Source organism: Canis aureus, chromosome 21, assembly GCF_053574225.1.
Source record: "Canis aureus isolate CA01 chromosome 21, VMU_Caureus_v.1.0, whole genome shotgun sequence".
Taxonomy (NCBI): Eukaryota; Metazoa; Chordata; class Mammalia; order Carnivora; family Canidae; genus Canis; species Canis aureus.
The window spans coordinates 29,875,579-29,893,211 of NC_135631.1; the positions used below are offsets into that span (position 1 = coordinate 29,875,579).

General features: G+C 50.6%; 2 protein-coding genes across 3 annotated transcripts in view; both read left to right on the top strand.

Moving 5' to 3' along the window:
* The window catches only part of TTC17 (tetratricopeptide repeat domain 17), a 116,640-nt gene extending 106,387 nt beyond the window's left edge, over positions 1 to 10,253 (top strand). For both annotated transcript variants that reach the window (XM_077863663.1, XM_077863664.1), the window contains 3 exons: positions 6,109 to 6,228; positions 7,097 to 7,240; positions 9,102 to 10,253. In XM_077863663.1, the coding sequence (XP_077719789.1) occupies positions 6,109 to 6,228; positions 7,097 to 7,240; positions 9,102 to 9,233 (396 nt within the window). In that variant the 3' untranslated portion in view covers positions 9,234 to 10,253. The remainder of the gene's footprint in view (positions 1 to 6,108; positions 6,229 to 7,096; positions 7,241 to 9,101) is intronic.
* A 1,852-nt stretch (positions 10,254 to 12,105) lies between these two features.
* On the top strand, positions 12,106 to 15,064 carry LOC144293451 (uncharacterized). The gene is made up of 2 exons (XM_077864512.1): positions 12,106 to 12,545; positions 13,157 to 15,064. The coding sequence occupies exon 2, from the start codon at positions 13,399 to 13,401 to the stop codon at positions 14,434 to 14,436; it is 1,038 nt and encodes a 345-aa protein (XP_077720638.1). The 5' UTR covers positions 12,106 to 12,545; positions 13,157 to 13,398; the 3' UTR covers positions 14,437 to 15,064.
* The last annotated feature ends 2,569 nt before the right edge of the window (positions 15,065 to 17,633 follow it).

Genomic DNA, 17,633 nt, shown 5'->3' on the forward strand with positions numbered 1-17,633 from the left:
GAAGAAATAGGCTAAAAAAAATTCTTACAAAGAATATAAAATCTGGGGGATCCCTGGGTGGCGCAGCAGTTTGGTGCCTGCCTTTGGCCCAGGGTGCGATCCTGGAGACCTGGGATCGAGTCCCATGTCGGGCTCCCAGTGCATGGAGCCTGCTTCTGCCTATGTCTCTGCCTCTCTCTCTCTGTGTGTGACTATCATAAATAAATAAAAAATTTTTAAAAAAAGAATATAAAATCTGTTGATTTTACATATGAATTCTAAACTTTTAAAAAATATACAATCTCAATATAAACAGATTCTTAGCAGAAAAGGGAACAACTTCCCAATTGATTGCTTGAGACAAGACTAGTGTACTTTGAAAACAAAACTAGACAAAGACATTATGAGAAAAATCATGCTCTAAGCTCATTTATGAACATAGGTGAAAACCATAAGCCAAATTTTAACAGACTAAATCCAATGGCGTCTATTTTTCTTTTACAAGATGCACCTTGATCAAGTTGGATTTATCCCAGAAATACAAAAATGGTCTAACTTTAGGAAAATCTTTATTTCATCAACCAAATTAAAGGATTAAAATTATGAAATTATTTCAGTAGATTGCATTTGATAAAATACAATACCATTTATGATGTTAAAGCTAATCCAAATTCAAGAATAGATAAGGACTTCCTTAATCTGATGAGAAGAATCAACAAAATATTACAGCAAAGATGATTCTTTTTTTTAAGATTTTATTTATTTATTCATGTGAGACACAGAGCCAGAGACACAGGCAGAGGGAGAAGCAGGCTCCCTGCGGGGAGCCCGATGTGGGACTCGATCTCATGACTCAGGGATCACGACCTGAGCCGAAGACAGACGCTCAACCACTGAGCCACCCAGGTGTCCCGCAAAGATGATTCTTAATGGAGAAATATTTAAAATAATTCTTTGAAATCATGAAAGAGAATGCTTACGTCACTTTTTCCTCAAATTTGTACCAAAAGTCTTAGCAAGTACAGTAAATCAAGAAAAATAGATTAATGGCATAAGTATTAGGAAGAAAAAAAACCAAAATCTTATTCAGAAATTATGTTATTACATAGCAAACCCAAAAGACTACAAAAAAATTTTTTAAGATTTTATTTATTTATTCACTCATGAGAGATACAGAGAAAGAGAGAGAGGCAGAGACACAGGCAAAGGGAGAAGCAGGCTCCATGCAGGGAGCCCGACGTGGGACTCGATCCCAGGTCTCCAGGATCACACCTTGGGCCAAAGGGAGCACTAAACCGCTGAGCCACCTGGGCTGCCCAAATTTTTTGAAATAATAACATTTTTATCAAGATGGCTGCCTATAAAGTCAATAAAAGTAAGTTAAATTTCTATACAGCAGCAAAAAGTAAGGAAACATAATTTCCAAAATGAATTTCCATCATCATAAAAATATAAAGATCCCAGTAACAAATGTTACAAAAATTTGTAAGCCTTGTCTTCACAAAGTGATACAACTTTATTGAAAGTTGTATTACAAAATACCTAAATAAAGAGATCTATAATGTTCATGGATAAGAGGACACACATCATAAGCATGTCCGTTTTCCCCAATTTGATTTATAGAGTCCATGCTACTATAATCAAAATACCAACAAATTTTTTTTAGGGTACTTAAAAACCCTTTACAAGGAAGGGTAAGAAACAGACATGACACTATTGAAAAAAATGAGGTGGTGAGAATTGCCTTACTTTTATGAAAACTTATAAAACAAGCCATTATGCCCTGTGCTCAAGGATAAACAGAAATAGTGACAAGGGGGTACTAAATAGAAAGACCTGAAGCATACTCTGACATTCACAGGACTATGGAGAGACCAATAGGGAGAGAGGGGATTGCTGAGCTCATTCATCCTCACCTCATAGCTTACACATACAAAGGAATTCCAGGTGAACCAAGGACTCAAGTATCAAAAACAAAAACCTTAAAAATTAGAGTAAAATGTAGGAGATGATCCTTCTGGCCCTGGAATATAAAATGATTTTTTAGGATATTAAAGCACTAAGTAGAAAAGAAAATGTGAATAAATTCAATTACATTAAAATTTAAACTTTTTAAAATTAAAGACATTTTTTAAATGAAAGAGCTAAGCCAGAGTTAAAGTATGTATAACACGTTCCACATACAAAGACTGACATGCAGAACATATAGACCAATTGATGAGAAAGATAAATAATAAAATAGATACCTAAAAAAAATATTAACAGAGGCTTCCCTTGAAAAAAGATATGTGTGGCCAATAAACACAAATAACAATTTCCAGTCCCACTAATGATCAGGAAATGCAAACCAAGGCTGCAGTAAGACGCTATTTTACTACAACTGATGATACTGAGAAGTAGAAAGGCTACAAAGCAAGAAGCACTTCTAAGCATTGCCGATGGGATGCTAGACTGTTCCGGCACCTTTAGGGAACAACTTAGCATTCCCTCATTATGTCGGACATTTGCATGTCTTGTAAGCCGGCAGTCCTACCTACCGCCAGGTATCTACTCTAGACTAGAGAAACTCTGCACATTATTTTGCAACAGGAAACCTAAAAACAGGAAGTAACTCAGAGCCCCCATCTATGAAAAATGGATAAATACATTACAGTATGTTCACTTAGTGGACATTTAATTGTGTAGCAAATTGAATGAGCTAAAGCTACACACAACATGGATGAATTCTAGAAATAGAGTGTTGAGTAAGAACTTCAAGTCCCAGAAGCCTCCTTACACTATTACACGACTTCTGTAATGCACAGGGAGTACACTGAGTATGACACCGTTGAAGCAAATATGTGTGCGTGTGTGTGCGCAATGGAACGGTGTTTTAAAAAGCAATGGAGGGATCCCTGGGTGGCGCAGCGGTTTGGCGCCTGCCTTTGGCCCAGGGCGCAATCCTGGAGACCCGGGATCGAATCCCACGTCGGGCTCCCAGTGCATGGAGCCTGCTTCTCCCTCTGCCTGTGTCTCTGCCTCTCTCTCTCTCTCTCTCTCTCCCCCCCCCGTGTGACTATCATAAATAATAAAAAAATAAGAAATAAATAAATAAATAAAAATAAAAAGCAATGGAATAACGAACACAGCCTTTAGGACAGTGTGTGCCTCTGGAGAAAAGGCGAGAGATGGGAATAGTGTAAGAACGTTCATTCTTGACTAGGGTGGCAGCTTCTGGGACAGTCATTTTATGTTTTACAGCATAAGTATGTTTATGTAATCGTTTATTATGTGTATAGATAATTATATAAATATGCTCTTTCATATATATGAAATATTGACTTTAAAAAAAAGATAACTTTAGTTTGAAAAAGAATCCTTGAGAAGCCAGTCTAAAGGACGAAGTCCCTAAGAAGGGGGAATAAATCGGGCAGCTTCAGGTTGCTCCGAAGCAGCCCTCCGTGCCGGGAGGCAGGCAAGGGAATGATGCCAACACGTGTTATTCAAAGAAAGAAAGAATGAACCGTGGCTTTACATTCAGCCAGCAGTCCTGCAGGTACGAAGGCCGCAGACAAAGTTTTGAACACATAGGGCTACCATAACAAAGCACCACAGACGGGGTACCTGAAACGGTGGAAATGTGTTCTCACCCATTGTGGAGCCCCCGGGCCCGGGACCTGGGGTGGCTTTCCTCTGAGGCTCCCCTCAGCTGCAGGTGGCTAGCCTCCCGCTGTCCTCCGCACTCAGGACCCTGAAGTCTCTTCCTCTTCTATAAATCCTTCATATAAACCCAGTCTTACTGGATTAAGGCCTCACGCTTTAATTTAATTACCTCCTTAAAGACCTTATCTCCAAATACAGTTACATCCTGAGGTACGAGAGGCTGAGGTTTCAACCTGTGAATCTTGGTGGAGCGCAGTGCAGCCCATGCCAACAATCTCAGAGTACCGTTCCCACCAACAGTATTGGGCTGAACCTCAACCAACCACGAGATGATTGGGGAAACCACCCAAAAGTAATGTCAGTGATCAATTAATGTATTTAAGTGCACAACCAATAGGAAAACAAACGTGGGGAATAGGGTGATAGAACAGAATGTAAATACTGTAATGCCCTGACAATGAAGAATGATTAAATCACCAAGAAATTAGATTGGAAGAAAGAAAGAAGGTAGAAAGCAGGGGAAGTTTTCTGATTGCTTCATCTGTAATGGCTGGGAGTAAGAGACCACGCATCCAAAGGGGCAAATGAAATAGATGGGAAAATCCACAATCTAACCTAAATTAAGTACTGAAATTTTGTATATGGTAAAAGTAGCATCTCACTGGGGGAAGAGAGATGAATTATTTGTTAAGTTTTATTGAGACAACCTAGTAACCTGGGAAAATTAAAATTGGATCTCTGTCTTTTATACCGAGTTAAATTTCAAAGGGATCAAGGATTTAAATGTAAAAAATGAAACTATAAAAATGTCTAGGGGAAAAAACATGGTAAAATTTCTTGATAAACGTGAAGTAAGCAAGATCTTGTCAGCTACAACTGAAAATCCAGAAGCCATCTGAATTAATAAGCTGGGGATCCCTGGGTGGCTCAGCAGTTTGGCACCCGCCTTCGGCCCAGGGCCTGATCGTGGAGACCGGGGATCAAGTCCCACGTCGGGCTCCCTGGATGCAGCCTGCTTCTCTCTCTCTGCCTGTGTCTCTGCCTCTCATGAATAAATAAATAAAATCTTCTTTAAAAAAATTAATAAGCTGAACTATGTAGAAATCAGAACCTACATCACACAAAAAAACCATAGGTCCAAAGGCAGACTCCAGGAAACTGAGGGACTGTATCTGTGATTCATACCACAGACAAGGGACTATCTCCCTAGTACGTATATGTATATAAGGAAATTTTTTAAATAGATGAAATAAAGACCTTACAGAAAAGCGAACAAAATGTAAGAACAGATACTTCACAGAAAAGAAATACAAAGAGCTGTCAAACATGAAAGGTGGTCCGTTCCACTCGTAAGAGAAATGCATATTTAAACCCCATTTTTTATCTCCTAACGGAGTCGAAGAGTTTAACACTGTAGTGAGGCTGTAAGGAAACAGGGACCCAGGTACTTTCTGGTGGGTGATTAAATTGTCGCGAGCGTATGGGGAGCTGTGTGTGCTGATGACACACATATCCCCGTGTCCACATCTGGAGTTGAATCCTCTCGGTTTCGACTCAGGTCACGATCTCAGCACCTGGAGGCCAGGCCTAGCCCTGAGCCCGCGTCAGGGTCTGCACTCAGCAGAGGCTGCTTGAGATTCTCTCTCCCTCTGCCCTTCCTGCTCATGCTCCTGCTCTCTCTCCGTCTCTCCCTCTCTTCCTCCCCTCTCCCTCTCTCTCTCCCTTTCTCCCTCCCCTCTCCTTCTCTCTCTGTCCCTCAAATCTTAAAAAAAAAAAAAAGCAGAGTGCAAATGATTGTTACCTCTTACATAAAAGTAATACGTTGCCTCATAGAGAAAGTGGGGAGTATAAGCCTATATTCGTATTTGCTTACATAACCTGTAAAGAAATCCTAGAAAGGGGATCCCTGGGTGGCGCAGCGGTTTGGCGCCTGCCTTTGGCCCGGGGCGCAATCCTGGAGACCCAGGATCGAATCCCACATCAGGCTCCCGGTGCATGGAGCCTGCTTCTCCCTCTGCCTATGTCTCTGCGCCTCTCTCTCTCTCTCTCTCTCTCTGTGACTATCATAAATAAATAAAAATTTAAAAAAAAAAGAAAAAAAAGAAATCCTAGAAAGTTCCATAGGACCAAAAACTAAAATAGTGTTTCCTTGTGTCCAATAGAGACAGGAAAGAGCGGGAGAGTTTTCACTTACAACTTCATGTAATTTCTGGTCTTTGAAACATGCAAACGAGTTACCTGTTCAAAAAGTTCAGTGAATTTTTTTTTAATAAGTTAATTTAAATCCAAAAGAACACTCGCGGGAAGGAAGCTGCCATGTGCGGTTGAGCGAATTCGGGCCAGACCTTCAGCCCCGGAGCTGCAGCGTCCTCACGCGGAGGGGGGACGCAGGCGGCGGCCCGGGTGGTGCTCCTGCTTGGAGCCTCGGGGCTCGCCGGCCCCTTGCTGAGCCCCGGCCTCACGGCCTGTGCCTTCGTCCCTTCGCAGAACCAGACTTCCTGGGTGCTCTCCAGCATGGCAGCCCTCTACTGGAGAGTGAAGGGCCAAGGAAAGAAGGCCATCGACTGCCTCCGCCAGGCCCTGCACTACGCGCCACACCAGATGAAGGTGAGCTGCAGCCCCGCTCCCGCGCTCCTGTGCTCAGCCCGAGTGGGAAGGGCCTGGGGGCTTGGGGGGGCCTGGGGGCCTCGAGGATGCCCACCTCGGCCCGGCCCTGTAGGCACGCCGGCTGCGCAGCCTGTCCCGGGGCCTGGGGGTCTCGCTGCCACCGCCGCTCGCGTCCAGACCCGAAGCAGCCTCCGTGGCGTCTGGTGATCGGCCATTCCTGGCCCTTGACTCGTCCTTCTCCACAAAAACAAAGGCCCTGCGGCTCCGGGTCACCTCGACCTTTTCACAAATGCCGGTTGTCACTGTGGGTCCGCAGACTGGCTGGGGCCCGGAGGCCGCTTCACGCACGGGATGCCCGGGCCCTGCGCTCCACGCTCTGAGGGGCACCGGGGGCCCAGCGGCGCAGCCTCTACCCTCGGCCCAGGCCGGGGCCCCGGGTCCCGGGATCGAGTCCCGCATCGGGCCCGCAGGCAGCTGCTGCTCCCTCCGCCGGGGTGTCTGCCTCTGTGTCTCACGGGTGAATAGATGAAATCTTTAGGGAACACAGACACTCGGTACGACAGCAGGCCTCCCGGTGCGGCCCGGGACGGTGTCGGCCGGGGACGGCCTGCCCCGGTGCAAACCGGCGCCTTCACTAAGCAGCTTGCTTACTCGGTTGACTCTTCTGCCTTGTGTTTTGAGGCAGGACTTGCCCAGTGAAGGGAGTGACGCGCCGGTTTACTCCCACGTGAGCCCTGCATGGGCCCCGAGCGAGCAGGCCACAGGGGCTGCCCGGGAAAGCTGGCCGCGCTCTTCGTGACCAGGATGCCCGGCCACGAGAGCCCAAAACCCACATCCTTTCCTTCTCGCCCCTGTCCTCCCGCCGCAGGACGTGCCCCTCATTAGCCTGGCCAACATCCTGCACAACGCCAGGCTCTGGAACGACGCCGTCATAGTAGCCACCATGGCCGTGGAGATCGCGCCGCACTTCGCCGTCAACCACTTCACGCTGGGCAACGTCTACGTGGCGATGGTGAGCGTGGAGGGGCGTGTGGCAGCCCTGGCTGTCCCCCCGGTCCTGGGCCTCGCTGTCCTCAGTCCTGGGCCTGGCTGTCCCCCTGTCCTGGGCCTCGCTGTCCCCCCGTCCTGGGCCTGGCTGTCCCCCTGGCGCACCTCTGTTTTCAGATGTCTCGTGACCTTGTCCACAGCCTCCAGGTTCCTATGTGTCCTGTGTCTCTCCATCATCAGTGCCACCAAAGGGCACTTTATGGCTGAGGGGTTTGTGAAGTAAAAAGAAAACAGTGATGAAATTCACTGCTTATTTCACTTAGTGAAATCTAAGTATTTGCAACTGTGTAGCTCCTCCCGGTAAGTTGAACACTAACAGGAGAGTCGGATTTACCTAGTTTTCTGGAAGCATTACCTGTTCCAGAAAACCTTACCTAACACTCCGCGTGGACATCAGCACTCGTGCCCTCCTGCTTTCAGGCTCGGCTTCGTACCTGTCACTGCACTTTCAAGGCCCTGTGCATGTCTCCACCATATTTTCACCTTGTTTTATAATTTTTTAAGTATCTGTCTCTCCCCCCGGACGCTGAGCACCTCAGGAAAAAGACACCTTCCATCTTTCTGTTCCTAGCCCTTCACAGGGCTCGGCACACGCGAGGTCTGTGTATGAACGTGTAATGAGCGATGACGTGCCACTAGTTTCGTGGTGATACTATAGAGAAAATAGCAAAGCCCTCATCTAGAACCCTCATTCTGGTCAGGAACAGCTACTGATTTCAGAACCTAAAATCCCAGGGGTCCCCCAAAAGCTGTCATGGCTGAATTTAACACGAGAATCATGCCACGCACTTTCATCTGAAGCTTGCATCCCACACGGGGCTCTTCCCAAGGTTCTCTCCATAAAGGTTAATAGAATGAGTGACTTGATGCTGTAAGTTTACGTGTCATCCTTGACTTGAAAGGCAGCGAGTATAATTTGGCCAGGTAGGTGCTGCTGAACGTGCAGATTTCCCTCTGCTGCTTAAAATTGAAGAATCTATTTTTGTCTCCAGTAAATGTGAAAGTTGCTACTATGAACGAGGAATTCTGCCGAAGGAGTCACTTAACCGTTTGGTTTGGGCTCTTCTTTGAGAGTCTTGGACTCGGGGCAGCCCGGGTGGCTCGTGGTTTAGCGCCGCCTGCAGCCCGGGGCCTGATCCTGGAGATCCAGGATCGAGTCCCACATCGGGCTCCCTGCATGGGGCCTGCTTCTCCCTCTGCCTGTGTCTCTGCCTCTCTCTCTGTGTGTGTCTCTCATGGATAAAAAAATAAAATCTTAGAAAAAAGAAAAAGAAATAGCAAAATGGCAGAAGTAAATTTTAAAAAAAAGTCTTGGTCTCAGCCAAACATGAACGCCTTCAGTATGACAGTGATCATTTCCAAACGATGCTCATATTTTTAAATGCTCAGGAGAACCAAAAACTGTTTCAAACTCTACAGTAAGTGACTTTGAGACACTTGACTTCCAGCTCCCTAGCTATAATAGGAAACTCAGGCAGATGAACGAGGAGCACCTGGCAGGCATAGTTCTTGGGGTTTCTGTGCAGATGAGACAGAGGCACAGGGCCTGGCCCGCGGCCAGAGCTCGGTAGTGTTGGTCCACTCTTGCCCCCGCGTCCAGCCTGTGCACGGCTCCCCCCTCCCCGGGTTCCCGGGCTCCCAGGCTCCAGGCTCACTGTCTGTGTGGTGGGGACCTTGGAGGTGGTGCTCCTGCCAGGCCTCGGCTTCCTCAGAGACAGGGACCCGCTGAGGAGGCGCTGCAGGGTCGCTATCAGCATGGAGGAAACGGTGGCGTCCAGAGGCGGGCGGTGGCAGCACGTCTCATGTCTGTCCCTTGCCCCTCACAGGAAGAGTTTGAGAAGGCCCTGGTGTGGTATGAATCGACGCTGAAGCTGCAGCCTGAGTTCGTCCCGGCCAAGAACCGAATCCAGACCATCCAGTGTCACCTAATGCTGAAGAAGGGACGGCGCTCCCCTTAGGGTACCCCTCCTTCCCTCCTCCCTCCCTCGCTCCCTCGCTCTCTCCTCTTTCTTCTCATGCTCTTCAAAAAAAGAGTAAGAAAAGAACCCAGTCATTGTCAGTATCTAATGATGTGTGTGAAAATAACCGGGTAAGACTTACAACGGGACTTTTACATAAGTGGGAATTGGTTCGTTTTGGGTTTTTAAGTTGCTTCTTTCCCCCAGCCAACCTCCGACACAAATTTCTCAAAAGGAAAATGCAGCAGAAAGATAACTGTGTAAATACTGAGCCAGGACATTTCTGGAGCTGTGCAAAACCTCGATGCCTTTAGGGCTTCTCTCGGTGGTCCCTCCGCCGCCTCCTCTTTGGCGGAGGACAAAAGCGCCGCACCTGCCCCGCTTCCCGCCGTAGCCTCTGTTGTCCGTGGGACCTGCCAAAGCCCGCCTGGTGCCAGTGAGAAGCCGTGTCGTGCTCTGTGCGTTAGATCCATGCAGTCCCCAGTCGTGTCCGTTCCCGGCTGCTGTGTTACAAACTCTCAGAGGTAGTTTGCAGGGGAGGAAGGGGAAATGATTTTTAAAACAAAATATTGACAACAACAAAAACTCTTAGGATCACCTGACCTTTGTAATGTTATTTATGTTGGGGAGGGAGGGGGGCCGAGAAGGGGAAATCAGCGGTGTACAACATCTATATCATTTGTACTTTAATTACAAGTCACAAGGAAACAATAAGTTGAAATCCTATATAACAGGTTTATATATATAGAATATGTATATTTGAAGCCCTCTACAGACTGAGTCTATGTTTTACTAATTCTTTGTTCGCTGTGTTACCCATCTTGGAATACGGTGTGAGTGTCCGCTTCCTCTCCCTGAGGCCTTCCAGCTTGGCCCCTCAGGAGAGAGCGATGCGCCAAGGTTGAGTGTTTCCGCACAAGGCTTTTACCTCTGGTCCCAGGAGAATCAGAAACTCCAGACATTTTGGAATCTTCAAGGGCACATACTGAGAACAAAAATAAAAGTTGTTTATGAGCAAAATAGGTCCGCAGCGTGGTTTTTTCTCTCAAACTGGGCTAAGGTGGACAGCCCAGAAGCCAACGATGCTCCAGCTCTGACTCGCTCGAGTCCCGGGTGGTCTCTGTCACCACCGCAGGATGAGCAGAGAAACGGCCCATCCCTGGGTTTTGTGGCTGGTGGACCTGTCCGCATACTGCGTCTGCCTGGGAAGGCTGCACGGTCAGCACATGCTCAGGGTCGGTGCATGCCTGACCTTCCGGGAGGGGGAGCAGTCTGAGCACCGGGGCCCCGCCCCTCGGGTGGGCACTGATGCGCAGCTGATCCAGGTAGGCGTCACGGAGGCCAGCACGCTAGCCTGCTGGTGGACGTCGGCCCTTGTCAGCAGAGGTCTTCAGTCCTGCCAGCAAATCCGCCCAGATCTAGAAATTCCTCTTTCCTTCATGTTAAGAGTCTTATTCCAAGTCTAGACCCTGATTCGCGTTTGCTTCCAACAGGGAGTCCTGGCCTGGGAGGTGAGGAGCTGGCCCCTTGAGAGCATTTAACAGAGATGCCACCCGAAGAGACTTACCTGTTTGTCACCTTGGTGGATTTCTTCCCTTCTGTTGTCCTGCTCACCAGCTCTTAGCTGTGTCTAGTCTCCTGCTCGTGCCTTGGAATGCTCATGGCAGTGATGGTGTCTTTCGCTTGTAGGATTTCCGCGTGGCTCTTTTTCATCATCTCTACCCGCTTGTGTTTTGTGACCTCGCCTGGTTCTGTGGCCGCGAGTCTTTAACAACCTACACATTTTCAGATTCTTACTTTTCAAATCACTATTATTTCTTGTTCATCAGGAATGAATTCTGCTTGTTGGGCATGTGGACCGCTGACCTCAGAACGCTGAGGATCCCTGGTTCTCGGTGAATCTCTGCTCTTCTCTATCCTCTCACATCCTGGGTGATCTCACCCACTTAACGTAGCTTCAGATCCTGTCTCCATGCTTACGACCTCCAAGATCCTACCTCAAGCACAGATCGCCTCTGCTAGCCCGAAATTCATTATCCAACTGCCTGCCCCAGATCTTCACATGGTCCCAAACCATTCCTTATGCTCCCCAAAGATTCTTGTCTAGCTTTGGTCTTCGCATCTGAGTTCCTTGCTTCTAATTAATCGGGTCCAAAAAATCTTAGAGTAATTATAACTCCTGTTAAAACATAAGTCAGATTTTGTCATTACTCTTCTTAAAACCAGTGAGTTGTAGGGGATACCCGGATGGCTCAGTGGTTTAGCGCCTGCCTTTAGCCCAGGGCACAATCCTGGAGACCCAGGATGGAGTCCCACATCGGGCTCCCTGCATGGAGCCTGCTTCTCCCTCTGCCTTTGTCCTGCCTCTCTCTGGGTCTCTCATGAATAAATAATCTTAAAAAAAAAAAAATGAGTTGCAATAACATAAAGCCTTACCCAAAAAACCGATCTTGCTCACTTCTCTGGCTTCATCTATTATTCTCCCTCTTACTTTTCAGCCACACTGACCTCCTATTTTGAAACTTCCATCATGCTCCTGCCTCAGAGCATCTGCCTTTGCTCTTCCCTTTATCTGAAATGCTCTTCCCCCAAAAAACCCACTTGACTCACCTCAGCATGAATGTGGGCCTTCCCAGGTCATGATATTTTAAATTGTGACCTCGGCCTCCACTATGTCCTAATCCCCTTTCCTGCTTTACTTCTCCATAACTTGAATCGTTACCGAGTCTGCTGTGCATATTTATTGTCTATCTCTCCCAACCTAAAAGTAAGCTCCAACTGCAAAGATTTTATCTTTTTTAATTTAAATCCAAGGGAGTCAGCATACAGTGTAGTAAGTTTTTAACTGTCTTGTACCCTGATGTATCTCTAACCCCTGATACACGGTAGAGCAGAGAAAGCTGTTGAGGTGATTAATGAGTGGTGCTGGACTTCCTCATATGTTTCATATCTTGTGTCCTTATTTTTTTCTTAAAGATTTTATTTATTCATGACAGACAGAGAGGCAGAGGGAGAAGCAGGCTCCCTGGGGGAGGCTGATGCGGTACTCGATCCCAGGACCCCGGGGTCACACCCTGGGCCAAAGGCAGCGCTCAACTGCTGAGTCACCCAGGTGTCCCTTGTGTCTTTATTCAGCAGGAATTAACATCTGAGGTAATCCCACAAGCACCTGGGGCTGAGGACACTGCCCTATAAAGGAAGTTTTTGAGCCGGTCTCTCCTGGGATCTCTACAAGGTCCAACACACCCTCCTGTCGCTTTCTGAGGGGTTTCCACACTGTGGAGGATGATTTCGGGCCCTACCGTCCCACAGGTAGGCGGCTGAGGGGTCCTGATATTTAACCTGGGGGACAGGGCCTCGTCTCCCACTCCCAGCCCTCTATGGAACCGAACAGCACTGCATCTTGGCCTGAAGGCCTCAGGCTTTGTGAGCTGCCGTGTGACAGGTGGAGGGTGGGGGCCCCCGGGCATGCTCCACAGCTCCCAGGGCGAGGAGGGGGAGATAGCAGCTCTGTACTGCAGGTGACCACTCCCCAAGGAAATCCGGGGGCTTCCCCGGGGAACAGGGCCCTGGCGGGAGCCGCACATCTACCAACACACAGGAGTTCTGTTCTTCCCGAGGGCTCAGCGGGGGGGAAGCTTCCAGGCGCACTGGCTTGGAGCAGGCTCCCATTTCGTGCAGAGTTCACATCCTCCAGGGAAGGCAGGCCCTCCCCGCTCGTATGCGGGCCTGTCCGGGAGCCGGTGTCCCAAGGTGCCCAGCCCCTTCAGGGAGGTACCGCTTCCCACTGGAAAGAGGCGCTGACCCTTCGGGAGGAGGGCCCAGCACCGCCTTCCCGCGCACCGTCGTAGAAATGGGGGAGAGCCTGGGGCCTCTGCGGGCATGTCCAGGAAGCCAGAGGCCCCCCCATCCTCCGTCGGCAGAACCGGGAGGCCCGGGCCCCAGGGGTCAGGCACCAGGCCGGCTTCCACCCGTTACCCTCCAAGTCCTGCAGGTGGCAGCTGGACACCAGGCTGAGGACCAACCGAGGTGAGCAGAGCGCATTGGGGCGGTCACCGACCACCATCCAGGGCACCCCGCTGCAGGGGAGGGGAGGGGAGAGGAGGGCCGCCGAGCCTCTACCCCCTCTTACCTGGCGCATCCCAAGGGCCTCAAGTGCAAGGTCATGGCACCGAGACAGGTGCCCCCTGGGGGCCCCGAGTGGATGGGCCGCTGGGCCCTGGGCTCCGCTTGCCGTGTCCTTTCTGGGGACCCTTCCTGGGCCGGGGAGCCGTGCGCAGTGGCACAGGCCTGGGCAGGTGCCCGCTGGTATCACTATCTGCAGGCCTGGGGCTGCCACTGCTCCCATGGGCCCCTCCCGGCGGCAACGTTCGCGACCTTGTCTCTCGTGCGCACATGCACCTGGATCATCCCCTGGACATGGGGCTCCCAGGAACCGGGGTGCCCCAGTGCACAGGCAGGTGGGCACCGGGTGGACGGAGGGGGCCGTCGCCCACGGAAAGCGGGTCACAGCGCCCAGGCCCAGGCGGGCAGCCTGGAGCCGCAGCACCACGGCCTCACCTGTACCGGCAGCAACCCCCCCACGGGCCTTACCTGTGCCTGCATCACCCCACCCCCCCAAGGCAGCCTGCGGAGGCCGCAGAAGAGCAGAGGGCACCAGGGAAGAGTGTCCATCAGCCAAGGCCCTGGTCCCCTCCCCGGGGACAGATGGCCCCAAGAGCAGGTCCCCCTCCCTGGGACACCTCTTCCCAGACTCAGCCAAGAGCCCCAGGAGGCCTCCCGGGGCCTCTGTCATCAAGAGGCAGAGGAGGGGACACAGGCCACGGGGTCACCTTGCCGACATCGCTCCGCCCACATCCCCGGGGTAGGGGTGGCCCAGGACCTGGCTGGGCCGCCTCGGATCACCGCAGCAGGGCCCCTGCTGCTGGCCCGGCCTGGGGGTATTCCACTAGCACTCGGTCATCTCCGGCTGCTCCATCCTTGCTGGCGAAGCAGAGCTGGAGGCTGCAGCCCACGCCCATGCCCGCACCCTTCAGCGTCTGGTGGACTGGCTCCGGGCGAGGACCAGGCTGTGCTGCCAGCCCAGGGAGGCTGTCAGCGCCCTGGCTCCCCCCTTCCGTCGGCCGTCCGCACCCCGGCTGCCTGGGCCCGGCCGCACGCGGAAGAGGGCTCTTACCAAAAAGGCACGCAGCCCAAAACGTGAACCGTCGGGGGCAGGACCCGATGTGGGTTCGGCCTGGCTCCACCGTGACTGCCTCCGAGCCCAGGCGACAGTCCGTACTGCTCACCGCCAGCCCGGCCCGGTCAGCTCGTCCTGCAGCCAAGCCTGCAGAGGTCAGCAGGAGCTTGCACACAGCAGGTGCCCTGTAAGTACGCCGGGGGGCGGGGCGGGGGGGGATAGTTCGTGGAAGTCAGGAAATAGACGGAGTCTGAGGCCAAAGTATTTCCCAGCGGGTCCGCAGACTCCGTTCACCCGGTGGCAGTTCCTTCCATCCTGACCACAGACAGGAAAATAGGCCAGGACTCGGCGACAAGCAGCACCTGTCCCCTGTCCCTGACCCGCGGCCTAAGAGCCGGCGCCCCTGCCCCCTGACCCGCGGCCTGAGGGCTGGCAGCAGGAAGGACGAGGGGAGACTCCCGCCGGGCCTCTGGGCCTCTCGCTCACACAACAGCGCCCAGACCAGGGCCAGTTGCTAGGAGAGCCGCAAGGTAGTGAGTGCCCCACACAACACTTGGAAAACGAGTTCGGAGCCAGGCGCGCTGGCGTCAGCTCGCAGGAGCCCGCAGGAACCGGTTGGCGTCATTCTCATTTATTCTTAAGAACTGTGACGATTGTTTTTTTTTTTTTTTTTTTTTTTTTTTTAATTTTTTTTTTTTTTTTTTTTTTTTTTATGATAGTCACAGAGAGAGAGAGAGGCAGAGACACAGGCAGAGGGAGAAGCAGGCTCCATGCACCGGGAGCCCGATGTGGGAATCGATCCCGGGTCTCCAGGATCGCGCCCTGGGCCAAAGGCAGGCGCCAAACCGCTGCGCCACTCAGGGATCCCCAAGAACTGTGACGATTGTTAACATCACCTCCCAACTTCATCTTCAGGGACGTCACTTTGGGAGCTTAAACTTGGCCGTGTCGGGACTGCTGAAACCACGGAACCAGCAAACACTTTAAATCAGGCCTTTTTTTCTTTTCTGAGAGCCCGTTTACCAGCAAGCTGCTGGTGGTCCCCATCTCATCCTCAGTGACTTAGCTGTTGGGCTCCTGCAGGTATATCTTAGGGTTGGAGAACAATGGCAGATTGTGTAATGGAAATCACACTGTGATTACAATTGCAGGTGTTATTCTAGATCTGGTGTCTCCATTGTGCCATATCCAGCCAACTTCTGATGCCTAACATGGTTAGAGGAGTGGATGGATGGATGGATGGATGGATGGATGGATGGATGGATGGTTAGATGTTTGGTTGGACAGATGGAGGGATGGACAGAGAGACGGATGGATGGTTGGATGGACGGTTGGATGGACAGATGGATGGGTGGATGGATAGATGGACGGTTAGATGGATGGACGGTTGGATGGATGGATGGTTGGATGGACAGACGGATGGACGGTTGGATGGATGGATGGACAGTTGGATGGATGGATGGTTGGATGGGTGGACAGTTGGATGGATGGACGAATGGATGGATGGATGGATGGATGGACGGACGGATGGGCGGATGGATGGATGATGGTTGGATGGATGGACGGTTGGACGGATGGGTGGACGGGTGGATGGTTGGATGGTGGTTGGATGGACGGATGGATGGATGGATGGATGGATGATGGTTGGATGGACGGATGGCTGGATGGATGGACAGTTGGATGGATGGTTGGATGGGTGGACAGTTGGATGGATGGATGGATGGACGGATGGATAGACAGTGGATGGATGGATGGATAGATGGATGGGCGGATGGATGGATGATGGTTGGATGGATGGACAGTTGGACGGATGGGTGGATGGTTGGATGGATGGGTGGATGGTTGGATGGATGGTTGGATGGACGGATGGACGGACAGACAGACGGATGGATGATGGTTGGATGGACGGATGGTTGGATGGATGGATGGACGGTTGGATGGATGGGTGGATGGTTGGATGGATGCAGGATGAAAGCATGTTATTCACAATAGCTAAGATACAGAAACAACCTAAACGTCTGACTAGAGATGAATGGTTAAAGAAAAGGTGGGACAGACAATGGAATATTATTCAGACATAAAAGAAGGAAATCCTAAAAGGAAGGAAATCCTGCCATCTGTGACAACATGGAGGAACCCGGAGGGCATCGTGCTAAATGAAATACTGCAGACACAGAAAGACAAATTCCGCAATTATATGTGGAATCTAAAACCGTCAAAATCGTAGAGGCAGAGAGTAGAGCGGTGGGTGCCAGGAGCTGGGGGGCAGTGGGCTTATAAGAAGATGTTGGTCAAAGGGTACAAAGTTTCAATCGTACAGGATACATAAGTTCCGGAGAGGCCAAGGCCGGCATGATACATGGTATCGCATACCTGAGGTTTGCTAAGAGAGCAGAGGTGAAGTGTGCTCACAAAAAAGAAAGGAGAATCCTAGTTCTGTGAGGGGACGGATATGTTCATCAGCTTGATCGTGATGATCACTTTATAACGTCTATATATGGCAAAACACCGAACTGAACACCTTACGTATATAGAATTCTTACGCCACCTATACCCCGGTAGAGCTGAAGGAAAGAGAATTACTACCAAGGCTAAGGTAGTCGCTTCCGGCCTCCTCCCGGCCGAGTAGCCTGCTGTCCCCGGGGCTGACTGCCCACAACCGTCATGAGTATTATTACTGAATGTACCACCTTCCCTCTGGTGGGCTGTGAATACACTCGGTACCGAAGCACTTGGAAATTCCTATAACTACAACCGAAGTCTCAGTGGTATGGGATCGACTGAGACCTACATCAGCTATGGAACGACAGCGTAGCCCCACGTACGCCCGGGTCACCAGGTGCTGGGATAATCGCACGAAGCCGCATGCGTGAAAGAGCGCTGTGGTCGCGGGGCCCGCCTCAGAAGGTGGACGGCATAGGTAGCGTCTCAGCTGTTTCCAGATTCAAGACTAAAATGCAGATTCTTGGCAGTTACCCATCATTCAAGGATGAAAGTCTGTGACTACCTGTTAGCTTTGTCGGAATCGGCACTTCTGGGTTGGGCATAAATCTGATTCCAACTAGATAAACTGACGGATGGAGGGGGTGGGAGGGTGAGTGGGTTGATGGGAGGATGAGGCTGAGGCTGCAGCGTGGAAGGGGAGTGTGCCTTCCTCTACGGCGGGGCGTGGAAACCCAAGACCTCACAGACGCCTTGGATCCATCCCTGGAGCCTCGGCC

Coding starts and splice junctions, on each gene's coding strand:
- LOC144293451 (XM_077864512.1), top strand. CDS start 13,399: ATGGCACCGAGACAGGTGCCCCCTGGGGGCCCCGAGTGGATGGGCCGC.